Source organism: Rana temporaria, chromosome 3 (genome assembly GCF_905171775.1).
Source record: "Rana temporaria chromosome 3, aRanTem1.1, whole genome shotgun sequence".
In the NCBI taxonomy this organism is placed as follows: domain Eukaryota; kingdom Metazoa; phylum Chordata; class Amphibia; order Anura; family Ranidae; genus Rana; species Rana temporaria.
The window spans coordinates 314,368,176-314,389,960 of record NC_053491.1 but is presented as its reverse complement, the minus strand read 5'-3'; the positions used below and the strand labels follow the sequence as shown (position 1 = coordinate 314,389,960).

General features: G+C 36.9%; 2 protein-coding genes across 2 annotated transcripts; both read right to left on the bottom strand.

Moving 5' to 3' along the window:
• Positions 1–3,015: 3,015 nt before the first annotated feature.
• Positions 3,016–16,170, bottom strand: LOC120930481 (protein dachsous-like). The gene is given in 7 exon segments (XM_040341661.1): positions 3,016–3,033; positions 4,138–4,778; positions 4,781–5,738; positions 6,463–7,139; positions 8,621–8,929; positions 12,405–12,459; positions 13,638–16,170. Coding segments are annotated over 7 exon segments (5,013 nt in total). The 5' UTR covers positions 15,993–16,170.
• A 2,513-nt stretch (positions 16,171–18,683) lies between these two features.
• LOC120930480 (protocadherin alpha-13-like) lies at positions 18,684–20,987 on the bottom strand. The gene has a single exon (XM_040341660.1). The coding sequence runs from the start codon at positions 20,985–20,987 to the stop codon at positions 18,684–18,686; it is 2,304 nt and encodes a 767-aa protein (XP_040197594.1).
• Between the last annotated feature and the right edge of the window lie 798 nt (positions 20,988–21,785).

Genomic DNA, 21,785 nt, shown 5'->3' with positions numbered 1-21,785 from the left:
TGTGCTACAATGTAAAGTAGTGAGTATACAGCTTGTATAACAGTGTAAATTTGCTGCCCCCTCAAAATAACACAAATAACACACAGCCATTAAAGTCTAAACCACTGGCAACAAAAGTAAGAACACCCCTAAGTGAAAATGTCCAAATTGGGCCCAAAGTGTCAATATTTTGTGTGGCCACCATTATTTTCCAGCATTGCTTTAACCCTCTTGGACATGGAGTTTACCAGAGCTTCACAGGTTGTCATTGGAGTCCTCTTTCACTCCTCCATGACAACATCACAGAGCTGGGGGATGTTAGAGACCTTGCGCTCCTCCACCTTCCATTTGAGGATGCAACACAGATGCTCAATAGGGTTTAGGTCTGGAGACATGCTTGGCCAGTCCATCATCTTTACCCTCAGCTTCTAGCAAAGCAGTGGTTGTCTTGGAATACTGCCCTATGGCCCAGTCTCCGAAGGGGAGGGGATCATGCTCTGCTTCAGTATGTCACAGTACATGTTGGCATTCATGGTTCCCTCAATGAACTGTAGCTCCCCAGTGTCGACAGCACTCATGAAGGCCCAGAACATGACACTCCCACCACCATGATTGACTGTAGGCAAGACACACTTGTTTTTGTACTCCTCACCTGGATGACGCCACACACGCTTGACACCATCTGAACCAAATAATTTTATCTTGGTCTCATCAGACCACAGGACATGGCTCCAGTAATCCATGTCCTCAGTCTGCTTTTCTTCAGCAATCTGTTTGTGGTCTTTCTTGAGCATCATCTTTAGAAGAGGTTTCCTTCTGGGACGTCAGCCATGCAGCCCAATTTTAAGCAATGTGCGGCGTATGGTCTGAGCACTGACAGGCTGACCCCCCACCCTTCAACCTCTGCCGCAATGCTGGCAGCACTCATATGTCTATTTCCCAAAGACAACCTCTGGATATGATGCTAAGCATGGGCTCTCAACTTCTTTGGTCGACCATGGGGAGGCATGTTCTGAGTGGAACCTGTCCTGTTAAATCGCTGTATGGTCTTGGCCACCATGCTGCAGCTCAGTTTCAGGGTCTTGGCAATCTTCTTAAAGCCTAGTCCATCTTTATGTAGAGCAAGAATATTTTTTTTAAGATCCTCAAAGAGGTTTTTGCCATGAGGTGCCATGTTGAACTTCCAGTGACCAGTATTAGAGCGTGAGAGCGATAACACCAAGTTTAACACACCTGCTCCCCATTCACACCTGAGGCCTTGTAACACGAGTCACATGACGCCGGGGAGGGAAAATAGCTTATTGGACCCAATTTGAACATTTTCACTTAGGGGTGTACTCGCTTTTGTTGCCAACAGTTTAGACATTAATGGCTGTGTAGAGGAATTGGCCAGGTAATGGTATAATGGCGGCTGCTAGTACCGCCTTAACCAACAACAATCACCTAGAAAGAGGGGAATTTTTGGTGGACTTTCTCGGTACTGATAACAAACAATCGATTAACCTCCCTGGCGGTATGATTCTGTCAGAAAAAAGGTGCTGAAAGCGGTACCATTATTTGCAAGGAAATTTGGCGTTTTATATTGTAGGTCTGTAATTTTTAGAAATAACTCACTTAAATCTGACCAAACAAGATTCTAATAGGCATCCCGGGTATGACATTTTTTTAAAAACAAAATTATAAATTATAATATAATAAATAATTATAAATAATTATAACAAATAATAATATAATTATAATAAAAATTATTCAATAATGTAATCAAATTAAAATCACTGAAATTTGCTCAGTTGCAGAATTGTTGCTGTCATTATTTTTTTTTTTTTATGACGAATTTCCCCACAAATCGCTATCGCACAATTCTGCAAGTGATTATAATTTATTATCGCTGTTTTTTAGCTGATCTAAAACTATTTTTGACATAAAGGGACACTTTTGGTTGCTATGGACAATCTACAGTTTGCAGGGAGAAAGAAACGTTTTTATTATATAAAATGACATGCATGACACAGGACAGACCACTAGGGACAAGGGGGGTGTGTTTTTTTTACATACAGTACTGTAATCTATAAGATTACAGTATACTGTATGTAAAGTGTTTGTTTACGTTTTTAAATTTGGCGCCGTTCTCCGTCCCCGTGCGTCGTAACGTCGCAGGGAAGGGAGATCGGCGTCACACGGAAGCACTATGTGAATCGAGCGAGGTCCCGCTCGCTCACACAGCGCGGTGGCATCGCTGGATCCAGGGACAAGGTAAGTAAAAAGTGCCTGTGGATTCAGCGAGGCGAGCCCGAGACTGACTCGGGGTTACCGATCGTAGCAGGAAAATCAAACCCCGAGTCAGTCTCGGGAAGACCGCCAGGGAGGTTAAGTAAAAAATTATTTATTACACATAAAATTATACATGATTAAATACACATGAGCCAAACCCCACAATGAATACAGCAGTTGTTGCTAACGGTAACCCGTAAGGTGTCTGTTGTGGTGGAGAATGGCCAAGAAAACCTCTACCGGTTTTGTGGGAAAACCGCTTCTTCAGAAGGATTATCAGTTTGGGGCCATGGACAAGCGAAGGCTCACAGGAAGACCCCCGCAGCGAACGAGGGGGGGGGGAATAGTATACAACTCTCAATAAAAATATATATAGAGAGCGGATTCTTCATCTGTCAGATTGGGTCATTTGATATAATAGATGAATTATATATATATATATATATATATATATATATATATATATATATATATATATATATATATATATATATACATATGTTTAATCATTATAAAGTGTTTTTAATATTCACACTTGTATACATTAATTAGCCCTAAACCTTTTTTTCACATTAAGAAATGGGTATATATTAGGCTATATTTGTACTACACAACAGAGTTTCTGGATGTGCATTTTGATGATGGGGCATAAAGGAATGAATTGCATGGTCCCGCTCATGCAATTTATGGTTCATGTGAATACCTTCTAATTTAAGAGTTATGCGCTGATTTGGTTGGAGGGCTTTTTGTTTCTTTCCGTTCTCTTTACCTTTCCACGAAATCCTATATGGTTATAATCACACATAAAAAATAAACGTACCCTCTTTTAATCTGTCACTATTAAATCTTGAAACTTGACGATCCTGTTGATATCCCTTAATTGCTTTAAAATTTACTGTACAATCTACTCTGGAATAATTGTAGCCAACAACCATTTATCAGATCCACATTATACAAGACTAAGAGGTCCGAAAAAATTAAGGCATCAAAACCCTCAAATGAGTCATACTGCAGTCCATAGCAACAAACATAAACCCAAAACATGGAGTGTAATTTGTTACAAGCCTTCAAAAAGCTTTTATAAAACTCCTCACAGCTGGAATTCTTCCCTGCATGCAAAGGATAGCATAAATGTAACATACAATGTGTGGGAAAACTCAACCAATTAAATTGCCAACAAAATAATATTGGTCTATTTGCAACATAGTAGAAATGTGCTAAATGCTGGTTGCATATCATGTATAAAATAAAACTTTAAAACAGTAAAACTTTCTCTAAACCGTTATAGTTTACCCTCATTTTCTTAAAACATGCTAGAGATATCTTGCCTAAAAGGGGATTCTTTTTTACACAATTTGGCTTTATTCTAAAATTGATGACTTCTGGGAAACAATCCCATTAACTTGTAAGGCTTTATTACCTTTTACAACAATGCTTTCTTTCTAGGTTTATGGGTCCGGTGGGGGAGATCTGCCTGAAACTCTTAAAAAAAAATCTTTGTTCTTTGGACGTCTGTGCAATTTACACAAATTCCTTGAATGTAACTTATCTGATTCCTCCAGAGCCCATATAAATATCACTATATGTTTACAAAATGTATGTAGTGTTTATTCTTTTATTAAATATATTCTCTAAAAAAATTGCAAACACATACGTAGATTTACTTACCAGCTGAAATATGCATATAGCACTATCAATATGTACTGTATGTATATATATATATATATATATATATATATATATATATATATGTATATATACACAGTATATATATATATATATATATATATATATATATATATATATATATATATATATATATATATATATATATATATATATATATATATATATATATATAATTGTATATATCTACAGTGACCTTACCTTGTTTGAGGAATATATTATAGCACTTTGTTGGTTCACGTTCTCTTCATTGCTTGGAGCCTGAGAACTATTTGGAGTGAATACAATCAGGTCATTTTTAGTTTGGTGTGAGTTTGAACACACTCTGTACTGAGAATGTTGAGAGTACATCCAACTGCCTCCAGTATTGGTACAAATCTTGTAACTTTCTTTCAAATCATTGACCTTGTCTCTGTATTTTTGCCATCGTAAAACAGTGAAGGCAATTAATGTGATGAGAAATATACTTGAGATTATGCATATTGTAACAACCAAATAAATATTTGTGGTAGAAAAGCCATCATTGTTGCTCTGTAAATCAAGATTATCCAAATTTACTCGTTCTCCTGGTTCCACCAAAGAAATAATTACTTGTGTGAGCGCTGTCATGACTGGTTCACCATGGTCCTTAGCAACCACTAGCAATCTATATTCATCATTATCTGACTCTACAAATGAACGTTTTAAAATTATTTCCCCAGTTTGTTGAGAAATAATGAATGGATCTTTTCCTGGTGGATCTCTAAAATTATAAGGCATCAAAGCATTGTACCCTGAATCTAGGTCCACTGCTCTGATTTTAGCTACCAGATATCCAGCTTGAGCAGACTTTGGAGTCATATGGTAGTTGGAGAATAAAGAAGAGAAAACATTGGAGCATTGTCATTAATATCCTCAGTGAAGATATTTAATGTTTGGTTAGAGCTGAGTGGAGATAGACCATCATCAGTTGCTCTTATGTGGCACTGAAAATATTTGATTTGTTCATGATCAAAAGACACTAAAGCAAAAACCTTCCCATTCTCTGGATTGATGGAGATGTAGGAAGAAAGGGGAATTCCATCAATGTTACCGTTTGCAATTGAATATGTGATGAAGGAATTCTGGCCTATATCTGGATCATATGCTGAAGCTGTGTAAATATAAGAACCTGGTGCATTATTTTCCTTGATGAAAATTGTATCACTAGGTTGAATAAACTGAGGTGCATTGTCATTTACATCACTTATTATAACTCTTATACTTTTTGAAACCGATAGAGCTGGAGAGCCTTCATCTCTTGCAGTAATTGTAATTTCATAATCATCTTTTTTTTCCCGATCTAAGGGTCCATTTACTGTCACTGAAAAATCCCCCATAAATGCTGGATTTACCTTAAATGGTACTTGTTCAGAAATGTGACATTGAACTTTTCCATTTGATCCTGAGTCTCTGTCGTGTATACTGATAATTGCAACAGTTGTCCCTTGTGGAGAGTCCTCTGCAACAGGAACTGATAATGATGTAATTGTCATCTCAGGAGGATTGTTGTTGACATCCACAACAGTCACTAGAACTTTACAATGCCCAACCATTGGATTATCCCCATTGTCAATTGCATCAACTTGAATTTCATACATGTTCATCTTTTCAAAATCAATTTCACCTTTCACTCTTATTTCTCCTGTATGTTTATCAAGACTAAAAACTCTAGTCACTTCTTCCATCACCATGTCCCCAAATTCATATGATATTTCCCCATTCTTTCCTTGGTCCAAATCGGTAGCATTCAGCTTAAAGACTAAGGGCCAAATCCACAAAGAAATTGCGGATCTTAGTTTTAGGCAGAAAAGTTACACTGGCGCAATTTTAGTATTTTAGGTAGCGATCCACAGAGCACTTACCTCTAAAATTGCGCCAGTGTAGCTGATCTCCTTGCATCTTAAGCGATCCCTAATTAAAATGGGCGATTCCCATTTAAATTAGGGCGCGCTCCCACGCCGGACGGACTGCGCATGCGTGTGACGTCATTTTTCCCGACGTGCATCGCGCATACGTAGTTTACGTCGGGCTTTGTGGATAGCGACGGGTTCGTAAAGTTGCGACGGGAAAAAAATAAGTTACGCGCCGAAAAAAAAAAATCAAATTTAAAAAAAAAACGCGGCGATTGAAAAAAAGGTATGGTTTTGCATGGTCTACTAAAGTTAGTCCATATAAAACCAACCTTAGTTTTGCGCAAGCAAATTCGTAACTTACGCAAATCACACAATGCCTAAAGCTTTGTGGATCTCCGTAACTACTAATTTGCATACGCAAGGAGGGATTTCGACTCAAAATGCCCCCAGCGGCGGATGCGGTACTGCATCCGAAGATTCAACAGCGTAACTAAATTACGGATGTCGGATCTTCTGCCTAACTTGGGAAAAATCTTTTTGAGGATCGCTCCCAAAGTTAGGCACAGAGATACGCAGGCGGAACAGCAGTTCCGCCTGCATATCTCTTTTGTGGATTTGGCCCTAAGCTTCCTTTAGACGCATTTTCGGTTACTCTGCACTGGTAAAATGGCATGTCAAATAAAGGGGCATTATCATTAAGATCTTCAACATTAATTATTATTTGGGTTGTACCACTCAGTCTAGGATTGCCTCCATCATAGGCCGTGAGTATCAAATAGTGAATAGACTGCTTTTCTCTGTCTAGAGATTTCTTAAGTACAAGTTCTAATGATCTGATTTGGTTCATATACTTCTGAAAATCTAATGCAAAATGATCACTGGGACTGAGCTCGTAATTAGTAATAGAGTTTGTTCCAAGATCTGGATCAATGGCAATTTTCAGTGGAAAGCGAGATCCTGCAGGAATCAGCTCAGATATTAGTAAATTATTCATAACGGAAGAACATTTTGGACTATTATCATTAATATCTTCTATTTCAACTTCTACACGATACATCTGCACAGGCTTATCTACAATAACCTGCAGAGGAATGGTACAGAATGGTGCATTTTGACACAGCATCTCCCTGTCTATTGTCTCTTTAACAAACAGGATTCCATTTTGCAGATTTACCTGGAAATATTCCTTATCATCTCTAGAGACAACATGTAACATTCTAAAATTAATCTCACCTATGTCCAATCCCAGATCCTGTGCAATTCTTCCAACAAAGGTGCCGTGTTTGGATTCCTCTGGGATGATATAATGCAGCTGACTCAGAGCCACATCTAAAAAACATGTGTAGTAGCAATAAAAAAAGAAGCCTGCATTTTGCTTTCAAATCCTTTTCCCTTAGCATGTCTTGAAATCACTGATGAAGATGGTAAATAAGTCTTTCACTCTGTGAGAATATCCACATCACAGGAAAAAAACATCTATCATGGCCGAAACCCCTACAGCAAATTTTCTCCCTGGCAACAATGGTAATATACAGTATGTTGTCTTTGTCCTGCTGCAAATAATTGGTATAGAGCAGGGATATGCAATTAGCAGACCTCCAGCTGTTGCCAAACTACAAGTCCCATCATGCCTCTGCCTCTGGGTGTCATGCTTGATGCTGTCAGAGTCTCGCTATGCCTCATGGGACGTGTAGTTTGGCAACAGCTGGAGGTCCGCTAATTGCATATCCCTGGTATAGAGTGACATCTACTGCCTGATTTTCATACTGCATCTAACAAGAGTAAACATGTGTTTAGCAAACCAATATTTAATTATCTGTCAGCCAAAATGTATATAATGTAATACATTGGGGGTTATTTACGAAAGGCAAATCCACTTTGCACTACAAGTGCACTGAAAGTGCACTTGGAAGTTCAGTCGCTGTAGATCTATGGGGGACAGGCAAGGAAAATAAAAAACAGCATTTTAGCTTGCACATGATTGGATGATAAAATTAGCAGAGCTTCCCCTCATTTCAGAGCCTCCCCTCAGATCTACAGTGATCTACAGCGACTGCACTTACAAGTGCACTTGTAGTGCAGAGTGGATTTTCCTTTAGTAAATCAACCCCTATGTGTATTATGTTCTTCTATGTGTGTAAAACAAAATGTTTTAATTTACAGTATGTTCATATATGTTCAGATATTATACATACTATTGGAAGGTTATACAAAATGCAATTGCATTTCAAGTAAGTTCTTTTATTCATTAAATGTACTTTATCCCATAAAACAATCTTAATAGTAGAAAATATGTAATTTTATTTAGGATAATTAGGCAAATGTTAAATTTAAAAAAAAAACGCGGCGATTGAAAAAAAGGTATGGTTTTGCATGGTCTACTAAAGTTAGTCCATATAAAACCAACCTTAGTTTTGCGCAAGCAAATTCGTAACTTACGTAAATCACACAATGCCTAAAGCTTTGTGGATCTCCGTAACTACTAATTTGCATACGCAAGGAGGGATTTCGACTCGAAATGCCCCCAGCGGCGGATGCGGTACTGCATCCGAAGATTCAACAGCGTAACTAAATTACGGATGTCGGATCTTCTGCCTAACTTGGGAAAAATCTTTTTGAGGATCGCTCCCAAAGTTAGGCACAGAGATACGCAGGCGGAACAGCAGTTCCGCCTGCGTATCTCTTTTGTGGATTTGGCCCTAAGCTTCCTTTAGACGCATTTTCGGTTACTCTGCACTGGTAAAATGGCATGTCAAATAAAGGGGCATTATCATTAAGATCTTCAACATTAATTATTATTTGGGTTGTACCACTCAGTCTAGGATTGCCTCCATCATAGGCCGTGAGTATCAAATAGTGAATAGACTGCTTTTCTCTGTCTAGAGATTTCTTAAGTACAAGTTCTAATGATCTGATTTGGTTCATATACTTCTGAAAATCTAATGCAAAATGATCACTGGGACTGAGCTCGTAATTAGTAATAGAGTTTGTTCCAAGATCTGGATCAATGGCAATTTTCAGTGGAAAGCGAGATCCTGCAGGAATCAGCTCAGATATTAGTAAATTATTCATAACGGAAGAACATTTTGGACTATTATCATTAATATCTTCTATTTCAACTTCAACAAGGAAAATAAAAAACAGCATTTTAGCTTGCACATGATTGGATGATAAAATTAGCAGAGCTTCCCCTCATTTCAGAGCCTCCCCTCAGATCTACAGTGATCTACAGCGACTGCACTTACAAGTGCACTTGTAGTGCAGAGTGGATTTTCCTTTAGTAAATCAACCCCTATGTGTATTATGTTCTTCTATGTGTGTAAAACAAAATGTTTTAATTTACAGTATGTTCATATATGTTCAGATATTATACATACTATTGGAAGGTTATACAAAATGCAATTGCATTTCAAGTAAGTTCTTTTATTCATTAAATGTACTTTATCCCATAAAACAATCTTAATAGTAGAAAATATGTAATTTTATTTAGGATAATTAGGCAAATGTATAACTTTTTTTGCACACAAATCAACAGTAGAACCATAACAAATAGTTAGTTACTAGCCCAGCAAAATTAATGCATATACTAATTTAGAAAGTGGCAAAAAAAAAACTAAATAGATTTACCAAGTATGAATGTAATATTTTCAAAATTTATACACCACATCGCCACTATATTTTCACTCCCAGCAAAGACCACCATGTTAAACTATCAGCTATTTACGTACGAAGACATTCAGGCACAATTTTTCTTCCAAACAATCGTTTTCACCAAATATTTTTCTGTCCTAAACTTGGATTAGCCAAATGTGCATGTATAGGCCTAATGCTATGTTAGCTTGACAGAAACAATAGTATGTGGCCTAAAAAAAATCTACCTTGGCTGTCTTGGTTCCGCCAACAAGCGGGTATCTCCAGATACTGCAGATTCCCTATAAATAGCAGCTTTCCAACTGCACCCATCAGCTGCCAATCATGGTTACCATGGTGACTTTTTTGCAGATTCCTTACTTGGAGTTACTGCATGTGTCCACATCATACAAATTTATCATATCATATAATCATATAAACCCCAACTTTAAAGTACGGTACATTAAATGCACAAATCGTATACTGTTTTGCAACATTTGTCTGGTAATCAGAAATTCAGGTATCTTTGTTTGTTGTATTGATTAAACAAGGAACTAAAATAGTGTATGGTAAAAAGCATGTGCACCACAATGCTTAAATTATATTTCTAAGGGAATGACTGCAGATCATAGCATGCATGCATGGGAAGAGCTGGATCAAAAGTGAAGATATATGTAAAGAGGCTGTCAGGTGCCCAACAGGCTGCACAATAAAGATCTTGGCAGAGTCAGAAAGGGTAAACCCACAGTTGTAAGCATACAGTAGGTGCACGCGATATTGTGTCAATCTCGCTCCCTTTCTCGGCGAGATTGAGCACCTACGAGTCCCATCGCGGGAGCCAGCGCCGAGCTGGCTTGCCGCGATGGAGACAAAGCCGTCATAGAAGCGACGGGAGATCCGACTTGGATTCCCGCCAATTCTACACGTGTGCGGTGTTTGTTATGAATCCTGAGGGGGAAGTCCCCGCCGGATTTTAAATAAAAATTTGGCATGGGTTCCCCCCTCAGGAGCATACCGGGCCCTTAGGTCTGTTATAGGTTGTAAGGAGAGCCCCCCTACGCCGAAAAAACGGCGTAGGGGGTCCCCCTACAATCCATACCAGACCCGTATCCAAAGCACGCTACCCGGCCGGTCAGGAAAGGAGTGGGGACGAGCGAGCGCCCCCCCTCCTGAGCCGTACCAGGCTGCATGCCCTCAACATGGGGGGGTTGGGTGCTCTGGTGCAGGGGGGGCGCACTGCGACCCCCCCCACCCCAGAGCACCCTGTCCCCATGTTGATGAGGACAGGGCCCCTTCCCGACAACCCTGGCCGTTGGTTGTCGGGGTATGCTAGCGGGAGGCTTATCAGAATCTGGGAGCCCCCTTTAATAAGGGGGCCCCCAGATACCGGCCCCCCACCCTAAGTGAATGGATATGGGGTACATCGTACCCCTACCCATTCACCTGGAGGAAAAGTGGTAAAAACACAAATAAAAAACACAGGGTATTAAAATATTTTATTAGTCTGCTCCGGAGGCTCCCCCTGTCTTCTTTAGCTCTTTTACCAGGGGGAGCTTCTTCTTCCGCTCTCCGGGGGTCTTCTCCTGCTCTCCGGGGTCTTCACCGCTCTTCTGTGACGTCTTCTCCGCTCCGGGGGGTCTTCTTCTATGTTCGCCGCTCTCCGCTCTTGACTCGGCGCACCCCGGTTCTTCCTCCTGCTGTCCGGTGCCTTCTCCTTCTTCCGCTGTTCTGTGACATCTTCTCCTCTTCTTCCGCTGTTCTGTGACGTCTTCTCCTCTTCTTCCGCTGTTCTGTGACATCTTCTACTTCTCCCTTCAGGCCGCTGTGCTGTGACGTCTTCTCTTTGCCTTTAGTAAATACCTATTTGCCTTTAGTAAATCAACCACCTTTGTGTGTTCAATGTCTTGCATTCTTGCAGCAGTGCTGGGGTCAACTTTAACTATGGCAGTATTTGTATGTTATCTCATGGTTTGTATGTGCAGTTTAGTAGACCTAACTATACTTTAAAAATGGCAATACATATTTTTGGTCCAACCTGAGCAATACGATTAGGAAATCCATTCTGGTTTTGTTCATCTTTATTTCTTGGTTACTAAGATACAATTTTGTGTACTTATCTATATATGGACACGTTTACCCACAAAAAATGCAGAACAATTAATGACTACTAAGCACCTTAAAGTTGAATGGCTGACAAAGATAAAAATTGTTAATGCAGTTTTGTATTCTTTAAAACAAACATCAAATGTATTATTAAATGACACAAATGTAAGTACCAGAATTTTTTTTGCTACAAGCCTCCTGCAATCTTCTGTATAACAGCACTTAGATGGGAATGCAACCCAGGAATAAGACTAATCAGGTTCTGCTGCAGTATACAGATTATTATAATGAACATGTCAAAGCAAGAGCATCAGGGGGATGACCTCATAGGTATGTAGCTTCTCCCTAATTATCCTATTAGCAGGCTGGGGTGTGTTACCGAATAAGCTTTGAAGGCCAAGGATATAGCGGTGCTGATTGATACCACAAGACTGACTGCACATAATTGCAAAACAGTTCTTATATGTCATATGTTGTTTGACTGTGTAGTTAGCTGCTTGCAATGGCATACACAAGGTGTGGTGCACATTTGTATGTACATGTGTAACAAGTTGTTAGTTATTGCCTCTTAAAAACTATTAGCACGAGGACTACTCAATGAATGACTATAACAGCAGCTGTAAATTCCCATTGGTAAATAGTTTGCTCTGATTTAATTCACCCCTCCATCATTACAAAGAATGGAGAGTTAAGAGAAAGCTAAATAATTATTTAAAAAAAAATAGTTGAATAATAGCTTAACCAAATGTTTTACTATATGAATTAGTTGAATTTACCACACTAAATTGTTATATACATATTTTTTTACTTTCTATTTTTTAAGTTATTTTCTATGTAAAAATCAGTTATCAAAAACAATACCAGCTTTTGTTCTTTTAAAATGTGTTAGCTTCTGCTTGACACTAACTATTATGATCTATGAGGCCAGCAGAAAATAGAACCATTCCAGGTGGAAACAAAATAATATCGTATGAGGAGAAGTGAATAAATGAAAAAGAAACACTTGAAAAATTGAAATAATTTTGAATATGAATTTTGTCTGTTAAATAGAAATATATTATTTGATACAATAAACATAATTTTTTTCAGGTTAGAGAACCTTGATCACCTAAATTTATAGTACATGCAAACAAAAAATGTTTTACTTGACTGTGACCCTTATATACTGTGGATACAGGGAATCATACACATGTTCATCATGCAAAGCAGTGTTCTAACTATAATGTTTAAAACAGTGTTCAGCAAATTGCTAGCTTTTTCATTTCCAAGTAAAAAAATGTAAATTAAGTACAATAAAATCATGTTTATAAGAAGGTCGGACCTTTGAAATGCATCAGCCAGCTGGGACCTATCCAGGACCCCCACTTTTGGCCAGGCATTCTAAGCATTGTGTGAGAGATTAGCCACTCACGTGGCCTGCTGAGCGAGTTTTGATGTCTATGTCTGTGAGTACACATCTTTATGGTTTTATCATATACATTTTAATTAAATCTGTTGGATAATGCGCTAGGCCAGTGCGCCTGTTCTTCCATTTATTCTTTCAGCACAGCCAGGACTACCCCAGTCCTAGAGGACTATAAAGTCTGCCTACTCATGCACAGGGGTATGTTGTTGTACATGTTTATGGGGCTCCTGCTGTTAGCAGAATGTGAAGGCCCATGGGGCTATATATATATATTTATATATATATATATATATTCTTCATATTTACAATCACTTTAAAGCCACGCTTAAAACATTTGGAGACCACAACAGAGTATTTAGCATGGGTGATGCAATCTATGAATTTTCATACATACAGTTGTGTGTTGAGTTTTTGTATCCTAGGCATGCTTTTCACTTATGTAATTGTAATTAGTCTGTTTCTTACAGAAAAATGCAGGATAGATCAACAACAATCTATTTTTAATGGTGCCATGAATACAACCATTACATTTGAGCTCACATTTCAAAATGCCTTCACTAAATAAATAGATTATAACTTTGCATTAAACTATTTATAACCAAACACATTTTCTTGCTTTTAGCTGTGGCTAAGAAGGAACATTGTATGTTGAGCTTGATAAATCATAAGTCATTTAAATGGTACGTTACCTGATATAAGGAATTTGGCCTTTGATATTGTGGAGTTACATCTTCATTATTTGCTTGTTGAGAACCATTTGGTGTAAAGACAATTAAGTCATTCTTACCCTGCTGTGGGTTTGAATATACTCGGTATTGAGTGTGTTGTGAATACATCCAACTACCCCCGGTGTTGGAACAAATCTTGTAACTTTCTTTAAGGTCGTTGACTTCATCCCTATATTTTTGCCATCTAAGAATAGTGAAGGTAATTATTGTAATGAGAAATATGCATGATATTATGCATATGGCAACAACTAAGTAAATGTTTGTCTCAGAAAAGTCTTCATTGCTGTTTTTTGAATTATTATCAATAAGTTTGATTTCTTCACCAGCTCCTATGAAAAAGATTGCAATTTGTGTAACTGAAGTCATGACTGGGTCTCCATGATCTTGAGCAACTACAACTAAATGGTATTCATCAATATCTGAATCTGACAATGCACGTTTCAGACTAATATCTCCAGTTGTTTCAGAAATTACAAAGGGTGTTTTTACTAATGGCTCCTTAAAATTGTAAGAAATCCAGGCATTATATCCAGAATCTATATCCATAGCTCTCACTTTTGTAACCAGTTGTCCAGGTTGTGCTGATTTTGTAGTTTTAATTAACATTGGGGAATAAGATAATGGAAAGGCAGGTGCGTTGTCATTTATATCTTCAATAAAAATATTAAGTGTTAAATTTGAGCTTAGTGATGGTAGACCAGCATCTGAGGCTTTTATATGACACTGAAAATATGTGACTTGTTCATGGTCAAATGACACTAATGCAAATACTTTTCCATTCTCTGGATTGATAGAAATGTAGGAAGATATGGGGATCCGATCAATGGTGCTATCCATTATTGAATACGTGATGAAGGAATTCTGGCCAACATCTGGATCATAGGCAGATACTGTGTAAAAATGAGACCCCGGAGGATTATTTTCCTTGATGAAGATAGTATCAACAGGCTGTTGAAACTTGGGGGCATTATCATTAACATCGCTTATAGAAACATTTATAGTTTTTGAAACTGAAAGAGATGGGGAACCTTCATCCCTTGCTGTTATTAAAACTTCATATTCACTTTTCATTTCTCTATCCAATGGTTGATTCACAGTCAATGAAAAATCTCCCATAAATGCTGGATTTATTTTAAAGGGTGAATGATCAGAAAGGTGGCACTGGACTTTGCCATTTAATCCAGAATCTCTGTCATGCAGACTAATTATGGCAACTGTTGTGCCTTGTGGGGAATCTTCAGGAACGGGAACTGATAATGATGTCACTGTCATTTCAGGAGGATTGTCATTAACATCAACAACAGTTACTAGAACTTTACAGTGTCCAACCATTGGGTGTTCTCCTTTATCAATAGCATCAACTTGTATTTCATAAATTTTTGTCTTTTCAAAATCTATTTCACTAGTTACTCTTATTTCTCCAGTATGTTTGTCTAAGCTGAAAATCGTCCTCACTTCTTCCATTGCCATGTTACCAAATTCATATACTATTTCAGCATTTTGTCCTTGATCTAAATCTGTAGCATTCAGTTTAAACACTAGGAATCCTATATGAATATTTTCAATCACATTGCACTGATAAAATGGTTGATCAAAGAAGGGGGCATTATCATTAAAATCTTCAACATTAATTATTATTTGAGTTGTACCACTTAATCTTGGTTTGCCTTCATCATAGGCTGTGAGTCTCAGATTGTGAACTGACTGCTTTTCTCTGTCTAGTGATTTCTTTAGTACAAGCTCCAAAGATCTGATTTGGTTCATATATTTCTGAAAATCTAATGTAAAATAATCACTGGCACTAAGCTCATAATTGGTAATGGAATTTGTTCCTAAATCTGGATCAACAGCACCTTTCAGTAGATAATGAGATCCTGCAGGTCTGACTTCTGATATCAATAAATTAGTCACAGTGAAAGAGAATGTTGGGCTATTGTCATTTATATCTTCTATTTCAACATCTACACGATACATCTGCACAGGCTTATCTACAATAACCTGCAGAGAAATGATGCAGAATGGTGTATCAGGGCACATCAGCTCTCTGTCTATTGTCTCTTTAACAAACATAATTCCATTCTGCAGGTTCACCTGGAAATATTCCTTCTCATCTCTAGAGACAACATGTAACATTCTGGAATTAATCTCACCTAAACTCAATCCCAGATCCTGAGCAATTCTTCCTACAAAGGTGCCATGTTTGGATTCCTCCGGAATGATATAATGCAGCTGACTCAGAACCACATCCCAAGACATTTGTAACAAAATGTAATGGACCAACCTGCTTCTTGATTGATAGCTCTGTTTTCTAAACATCTCTTGAATCCAAAGATGATGGAGTTAGTAATTTTTCCAAGGCATTCACTCCCAGAAAATATCCACAAAATGGTAATAAAAATCTGTCATGGCCGAAACTCTTAACAGCAAAATGTTAAGCAGACTTCAATGATGCTATTAATTCACATTACCCTGCTGCTATAAGTTGGTATAGAATGACATCTAGTGCCTGTTTTTCATATTGCATGAAAAGAAAATGCTTCCCTATAACTACTTTTAGTGCCATATTTAAAACAATTTGAGAACAAGAACAACTTTCATGCCAGTAACCAAGGCAGGACTTCATCAAGGATGTAAAAATGTGTGGGAACTTAGTCATTACATAACTAAGTATGTGCAACAGCTCACTGGTATGAACATTTAATGGAGTGGATGTGATTTCTCATATATGATAATCGTTATTAACCTGCTAGGCTTTTTGATATCACAAAAGCATCTAGCAGAATGTATTTTAATAGCTGGGTATTTTTCTCCAACCATTCGTAATATGTTATGTGCATGGGTTCAAGTTAGTTATTTGATTTAGTCCCTTTTTTTGTTATTTTATTCTATAAAGTATGCACCTTTAAACTATAAATTATGCACAGATAAACTAATCTGTGTCAATATTTTACTGATAAACATAAAGAGATTTGAAAGCTTACATGGTGTGCACTGATTCATGTGGTTGTTTTCGAAGAACAGTGCAGAATAAAGCAAAAGCAAAATATGATCAAGGTAGCCATTCAACCTTTTTCTCTTATTTATCCCCATTTCAAATGTATTGCTAAGTGACAAAATATAAGCTACATAGTATACTTATATTAAGACCATTAAAATATATGAAAATATGTATCTAATTACATCTTCCAAATCACTGGTTTAGGCGTAGCTAGAAGCAACTATTCATTGGTAGTTAAAGCTTCTTGTCATATTACATATTTTTTTTTCTTTTAGTGAAAAGTCTAACATTTTTCCTAGAAAATAAAAATAAAACTTTGCTAGCAAACGCAACAGTAAAACAAAACATTAAAAGGGGAATCAGGTTTGATTTCTGTCTTTAGCATTTCAATTCATGTTTTCCAAAATATATCTAAAGCGCACAGAACATATTATGTGTCAAGATATAAGCAAAGTCAAATATATGTTATCTATGTATCTTTGATCTTCATGGAATAATATTTCAGGCACCACACATTTTTTTTTTTGGCTACTTAAAGCTACACACTGACCAACACTTCGTCAGTTCACTAAATTTTTATGTTCAGAATTATATTTAGAGCCTTTTCTACTGCAAGAAACAACAAAACACATGGAACTTCACCAAATATGCATGGAAAACAATAAAAATGCTTATTGTGCCAAAATGTTTACATTTTTTAAATGCTGGTTCATTGTGCACCAGTTAGCATGGAGAAAGATGCAAAGGCCCCATTTAAGTCTGTTTGTCTGAATGTTCTAGCAATGAGTGACATCCCTCTATGTATGCACATCATAGAAAACAGGGCCCAGCTCACAACGTTTAACTGCAGAACGAGCAGTACCAGACTTTTACTTACTTTGTAAAGTGCATCTCATTTGTATGCATTTATATATGCTGGTGATAAGGGACTGATACCTCTTATTCTCCCAATACTAGTTTGGCAGTGGATCCCTGAATGCTAAAAGATGTTTCTCTTTACTCTAGAGAACAATTATTGTTAAAGATGATATCTGCTGATATTGTTAAATTTTCTTAGTTAAATTAGGTAAAATGTAACAAGAAAATGTGTTAACTCTATCTTAAAGAAATACAGTATATAGGTATTCTAGCACAAAATATGGTCAATATTTTGTATCTTTTGTGCCTCAACACACATTGCTAAATATTTTTTGTAACACAATAAATAATTTCTTCAAGAAAATACACACACAATGTTAAAGTTTCTTCTTAATACCATATTTAAACTCCATACTATTACAAGTGCAGTTATAGATGTATCAAATTAAATAGTGTTGTTTAGAGGAAAAATGCAAGATTGCATTTCTTCTGGTGTAATTTGCAGTTCATCTCCTCACACACGTTAACGAATAAGTTAAAACCAAACACATCTATATTAAACAAGTGCCAGCATTACACAACCTTGCAGCTGTAATATAGATCTCCCTTGTTCTGATTTGATATACCCAAGTTGCCATTGTTTGAGTCTAGTAAACACTCTGATAGATGTTAAAGCCCTGATAACGGTAGATTATTTTGGCTGCCAAAATGCATTGGATTATTGTAGCAATACAATTGCATTTTGTGGATCATTAAATACACACTTAAGGGGTAATTTACTAAAACTGTAGAGTGCAACATCTGGTGCACCTGTGGTAGCCAATCAGCTCATAACTTCAGCTTGTTCAATTAAGCTTTGAAAAAAAAAACTGAAAGCTGATTGGTTTCTATGCAGAGCTGCAGCAGATTTTGCGCTTTCCAGTTTTAGTAAATCAACCCCTTAGATTATTGTGTGTTTTCGGTGCATCTTTTGGTTTGAACATACATAAATCACAAAACTAACTGGTTAAAAATCCTAAGACAGCTAAAGTGTCCCCATGTACAGTAGGCATTTCAACTTAGTATTTAGATAATTGCATGCCATTCAGCTTTAAAACTTTTGAGGGCATGAGAAAATAATGAAAAAATACACATACTGTAATAAATAGGAATTATTTTACCTGATAGAAAGAAGCTGGTCTGATACTTTCTATATTTTGATGTTCTTCATTACTTGGGTTTTGAGAGGCATTTGGTGTGAAAACAATTAAGTCATTTTTGCCTTGAAGTGAGTTTGAGCAAACCCGATACTGGGTATGCTGAGAATACATCCAACTGCCTCCAGTATTTGAACATATTTTGTAACTTTCTTTTAAATCATTGATCTCCTCTTTGTACTTTTGCCATCTTAAAACAGTAAAGGTGATTAATGTAATGAGAAATATACTTGATATAATGCAAATAGCAACGACTAAATATATGTTTGTGTCAGAAGATTCCTCCTTGTTGCTTTTTGACTCGCTATTATCAATTGTGTTGATTTCTTCATTTGATTCCACTAAGGAGATAAAGATTTCCATTAGACTTGTCATCACTGGGTTCCCATGGTCCTGTGCGACTATGACTAGTCTGTATTCTTCAATATCTGAATCTGAAAATGGCCGTTTTAGACAAATTTCTCCTGTTGTTTCAGAAATAACAAATGGCAATTTTACTGATGAATCCTTAAAAGTATATGACACCCAGGCATTGTAACCAGAATCCATATCAATAGCTCTAACCTTAGTTATTAGGTTTCCGGGGTGGGCTGATTTAGGAGTCTTAATTGTCATGACAGAATAAAATGCAGGAAATGTAGGTGGGTTGTCATTAATATCTTCAATAAAAATGTTTAGTGTTAGAGTAGAACTGAGTGGCGGCAGACCGACATCAGTAGCTGTTATGTGACACTGGAAGTAACGGAGCTGTTCATGATCAAATGATACTAAAGTGAATATCTTTCCATTTTCTGGATTGACAGAGATGTAGGAAGAGATGGGAATTCCATCAATGGTGCCATCACTGACTGAATATGTGATAAAATAATTCTGGGCAATATCTGGGTCAAAGGCTGAGGCTGTATAAACATGAGATCCTGGTGGGTTGTTTTCTTTGATAAAGATCATGTCAACAAGCTGGTGAAATTGGGGTGCATTGTCATTCACATCACTAATAGGAACTTTTATAGTTTTTGAGATTGATAGAGATGGGAAACCTTCATCTCTTGCAGTAATTAGAACTTCATATTCATCTTTAGTTTCTCGATCTAATGGGTGATTTAATGTCAGTGAAAAGTCACCTGTGTATGCTGAATTGATTTTGAAGGGTACATCAACAGAAACCTGACAATTTACTTTTCCATTTGACCCTGAGTCTTTGTCCCGTACTGTGATAATTGCAACAGTTGTTCCTAGAGGTGAATTTTCAGGAACAGGGACAGAAAGAGATGTCACTGTCATCTCAGGGGGGTTATCATTTACATCTATAACACTCACTAAGATTTTACAGTGTCCAATCATTGGATGATCCCCATTATCAATTGCATCAATTTGAATTTCATACATTTTGACCTTTTCAAAGTCTATTTCACCTTTCACCCGAATTTCTCCTGAATGTTTATTAAGACTAAACACTGTGCTAATTGTCTCTGCACTATTAAATTCATAAACTATTTCACCATTCTGTCCCTGATCTAGATCTGTAGCATTTAATTTAAACACCAGAGATCCCTTTGGCGCATTTTCAACCACACTACACTGGTAAAACGGCTGATCAAATGAGGGGGCATTATCATTAACATCTTCAATGTTAATTACTATTTGTGTCGTACCACTTAATCGTGGTTTTCCACCATCATAGGCTATCATTGTCAGATTGTGAACAGACTGCTTTTCTCTGTCAAGAGGTTTCTTAAGCACAAGCTCTAAAGACCTAATCTGGTTCATGTATTTCTGAAAATCTAATGCAAAATAATCATTAGCACTGAGCTCATAATTTATAATAGAATTTGTTCCAAGGTCTGGATCAGCTGCTGCCTTTAAAGGGAAATTAGATCCTGTAGGTCTGAGTTCTGAGATGATTAGATTATAAATTCTGGAAGTGAAGGCTGGACTATTGTCATTAATGTCTTCTATTTCAACATCTACACGATACATCTGTACAGGCTTGTCTACAATAACCTGCAGAGGAATAATACAGAAGGGTGTTTCTGGACACAGCAGCTCTCTGTCTATTGTCTCCTTAATAAACAATATTCCATTCTGCAGATTAACTTGGAAATATCCTTTTTCATCCACAGAGATAACACGTAACATTCTGGAATTAATCTCACCTATGTCCAGTCCCAGATCCTGAGCAATTCTTCCAACAAACGTTCCGTGCTTGGATTCCTCTGGGATGATGTAATGCAGCTGACTCAAGATGACATCCCATGACATTTGTAGCAAAAATAAATGAATAAACCTATTTTTTGCTTGGTAATCCAGATTTGGATTAAACATTTCTTAAATTCCCAGACTGGAGATGCTAGTTTCTCGTGTAAAAAGGCATGCACTCTCAATTGATTTCCACAATAAGGAAAATGAAACCTATCATGGCCGAAACCCCAGTTTTAAGAAGCACAGTTGGTATTAACGAATACATCTATTCATTCTTTAAACAAATGCCATAAATTAGTGCACAGTGTCATCTAGTGTCTGAATTTTAAACTGCAACATGTTCACAATGAAAATGTGTGCACAATGTTTTTAAAAGGCTACAATTTGGTTTTCATTTTTTGCTTGCTGAATGAAAAAAATGCTCAGAAAAAAACATAAAACGTGCTGTTGTCCTTGTTTGAACTGAATTATCCTACATGGTCTATAACCCTTTTTTTTATTTTGATAATGGCCCTATCATTGAAAGAGACAGTAAGATATATGCAATTTAAGCTGTACTTAAACTGTATACCTAACTTTTTATGTGACTACATTAATCTCTTAATTGCATGAATTATTTAAATATATAGGGTATGCATTCTTAAAGGACTCATTTTACACTAGCTAACCATATTCATCTCAAATATACAATCACGTTAAACGAAGCTGAAAGAAAGACATTTTTCCATGACCCTAATGGATGTTTAAAACAATCACCGGTTCACTAAACTAGTGTAAAATGTAAAACTGAAGAAAATTTTAAATTATTACAAGTTTATCCTTTGCAATAAAAGCATGTACATGAAGTACATTTTTATT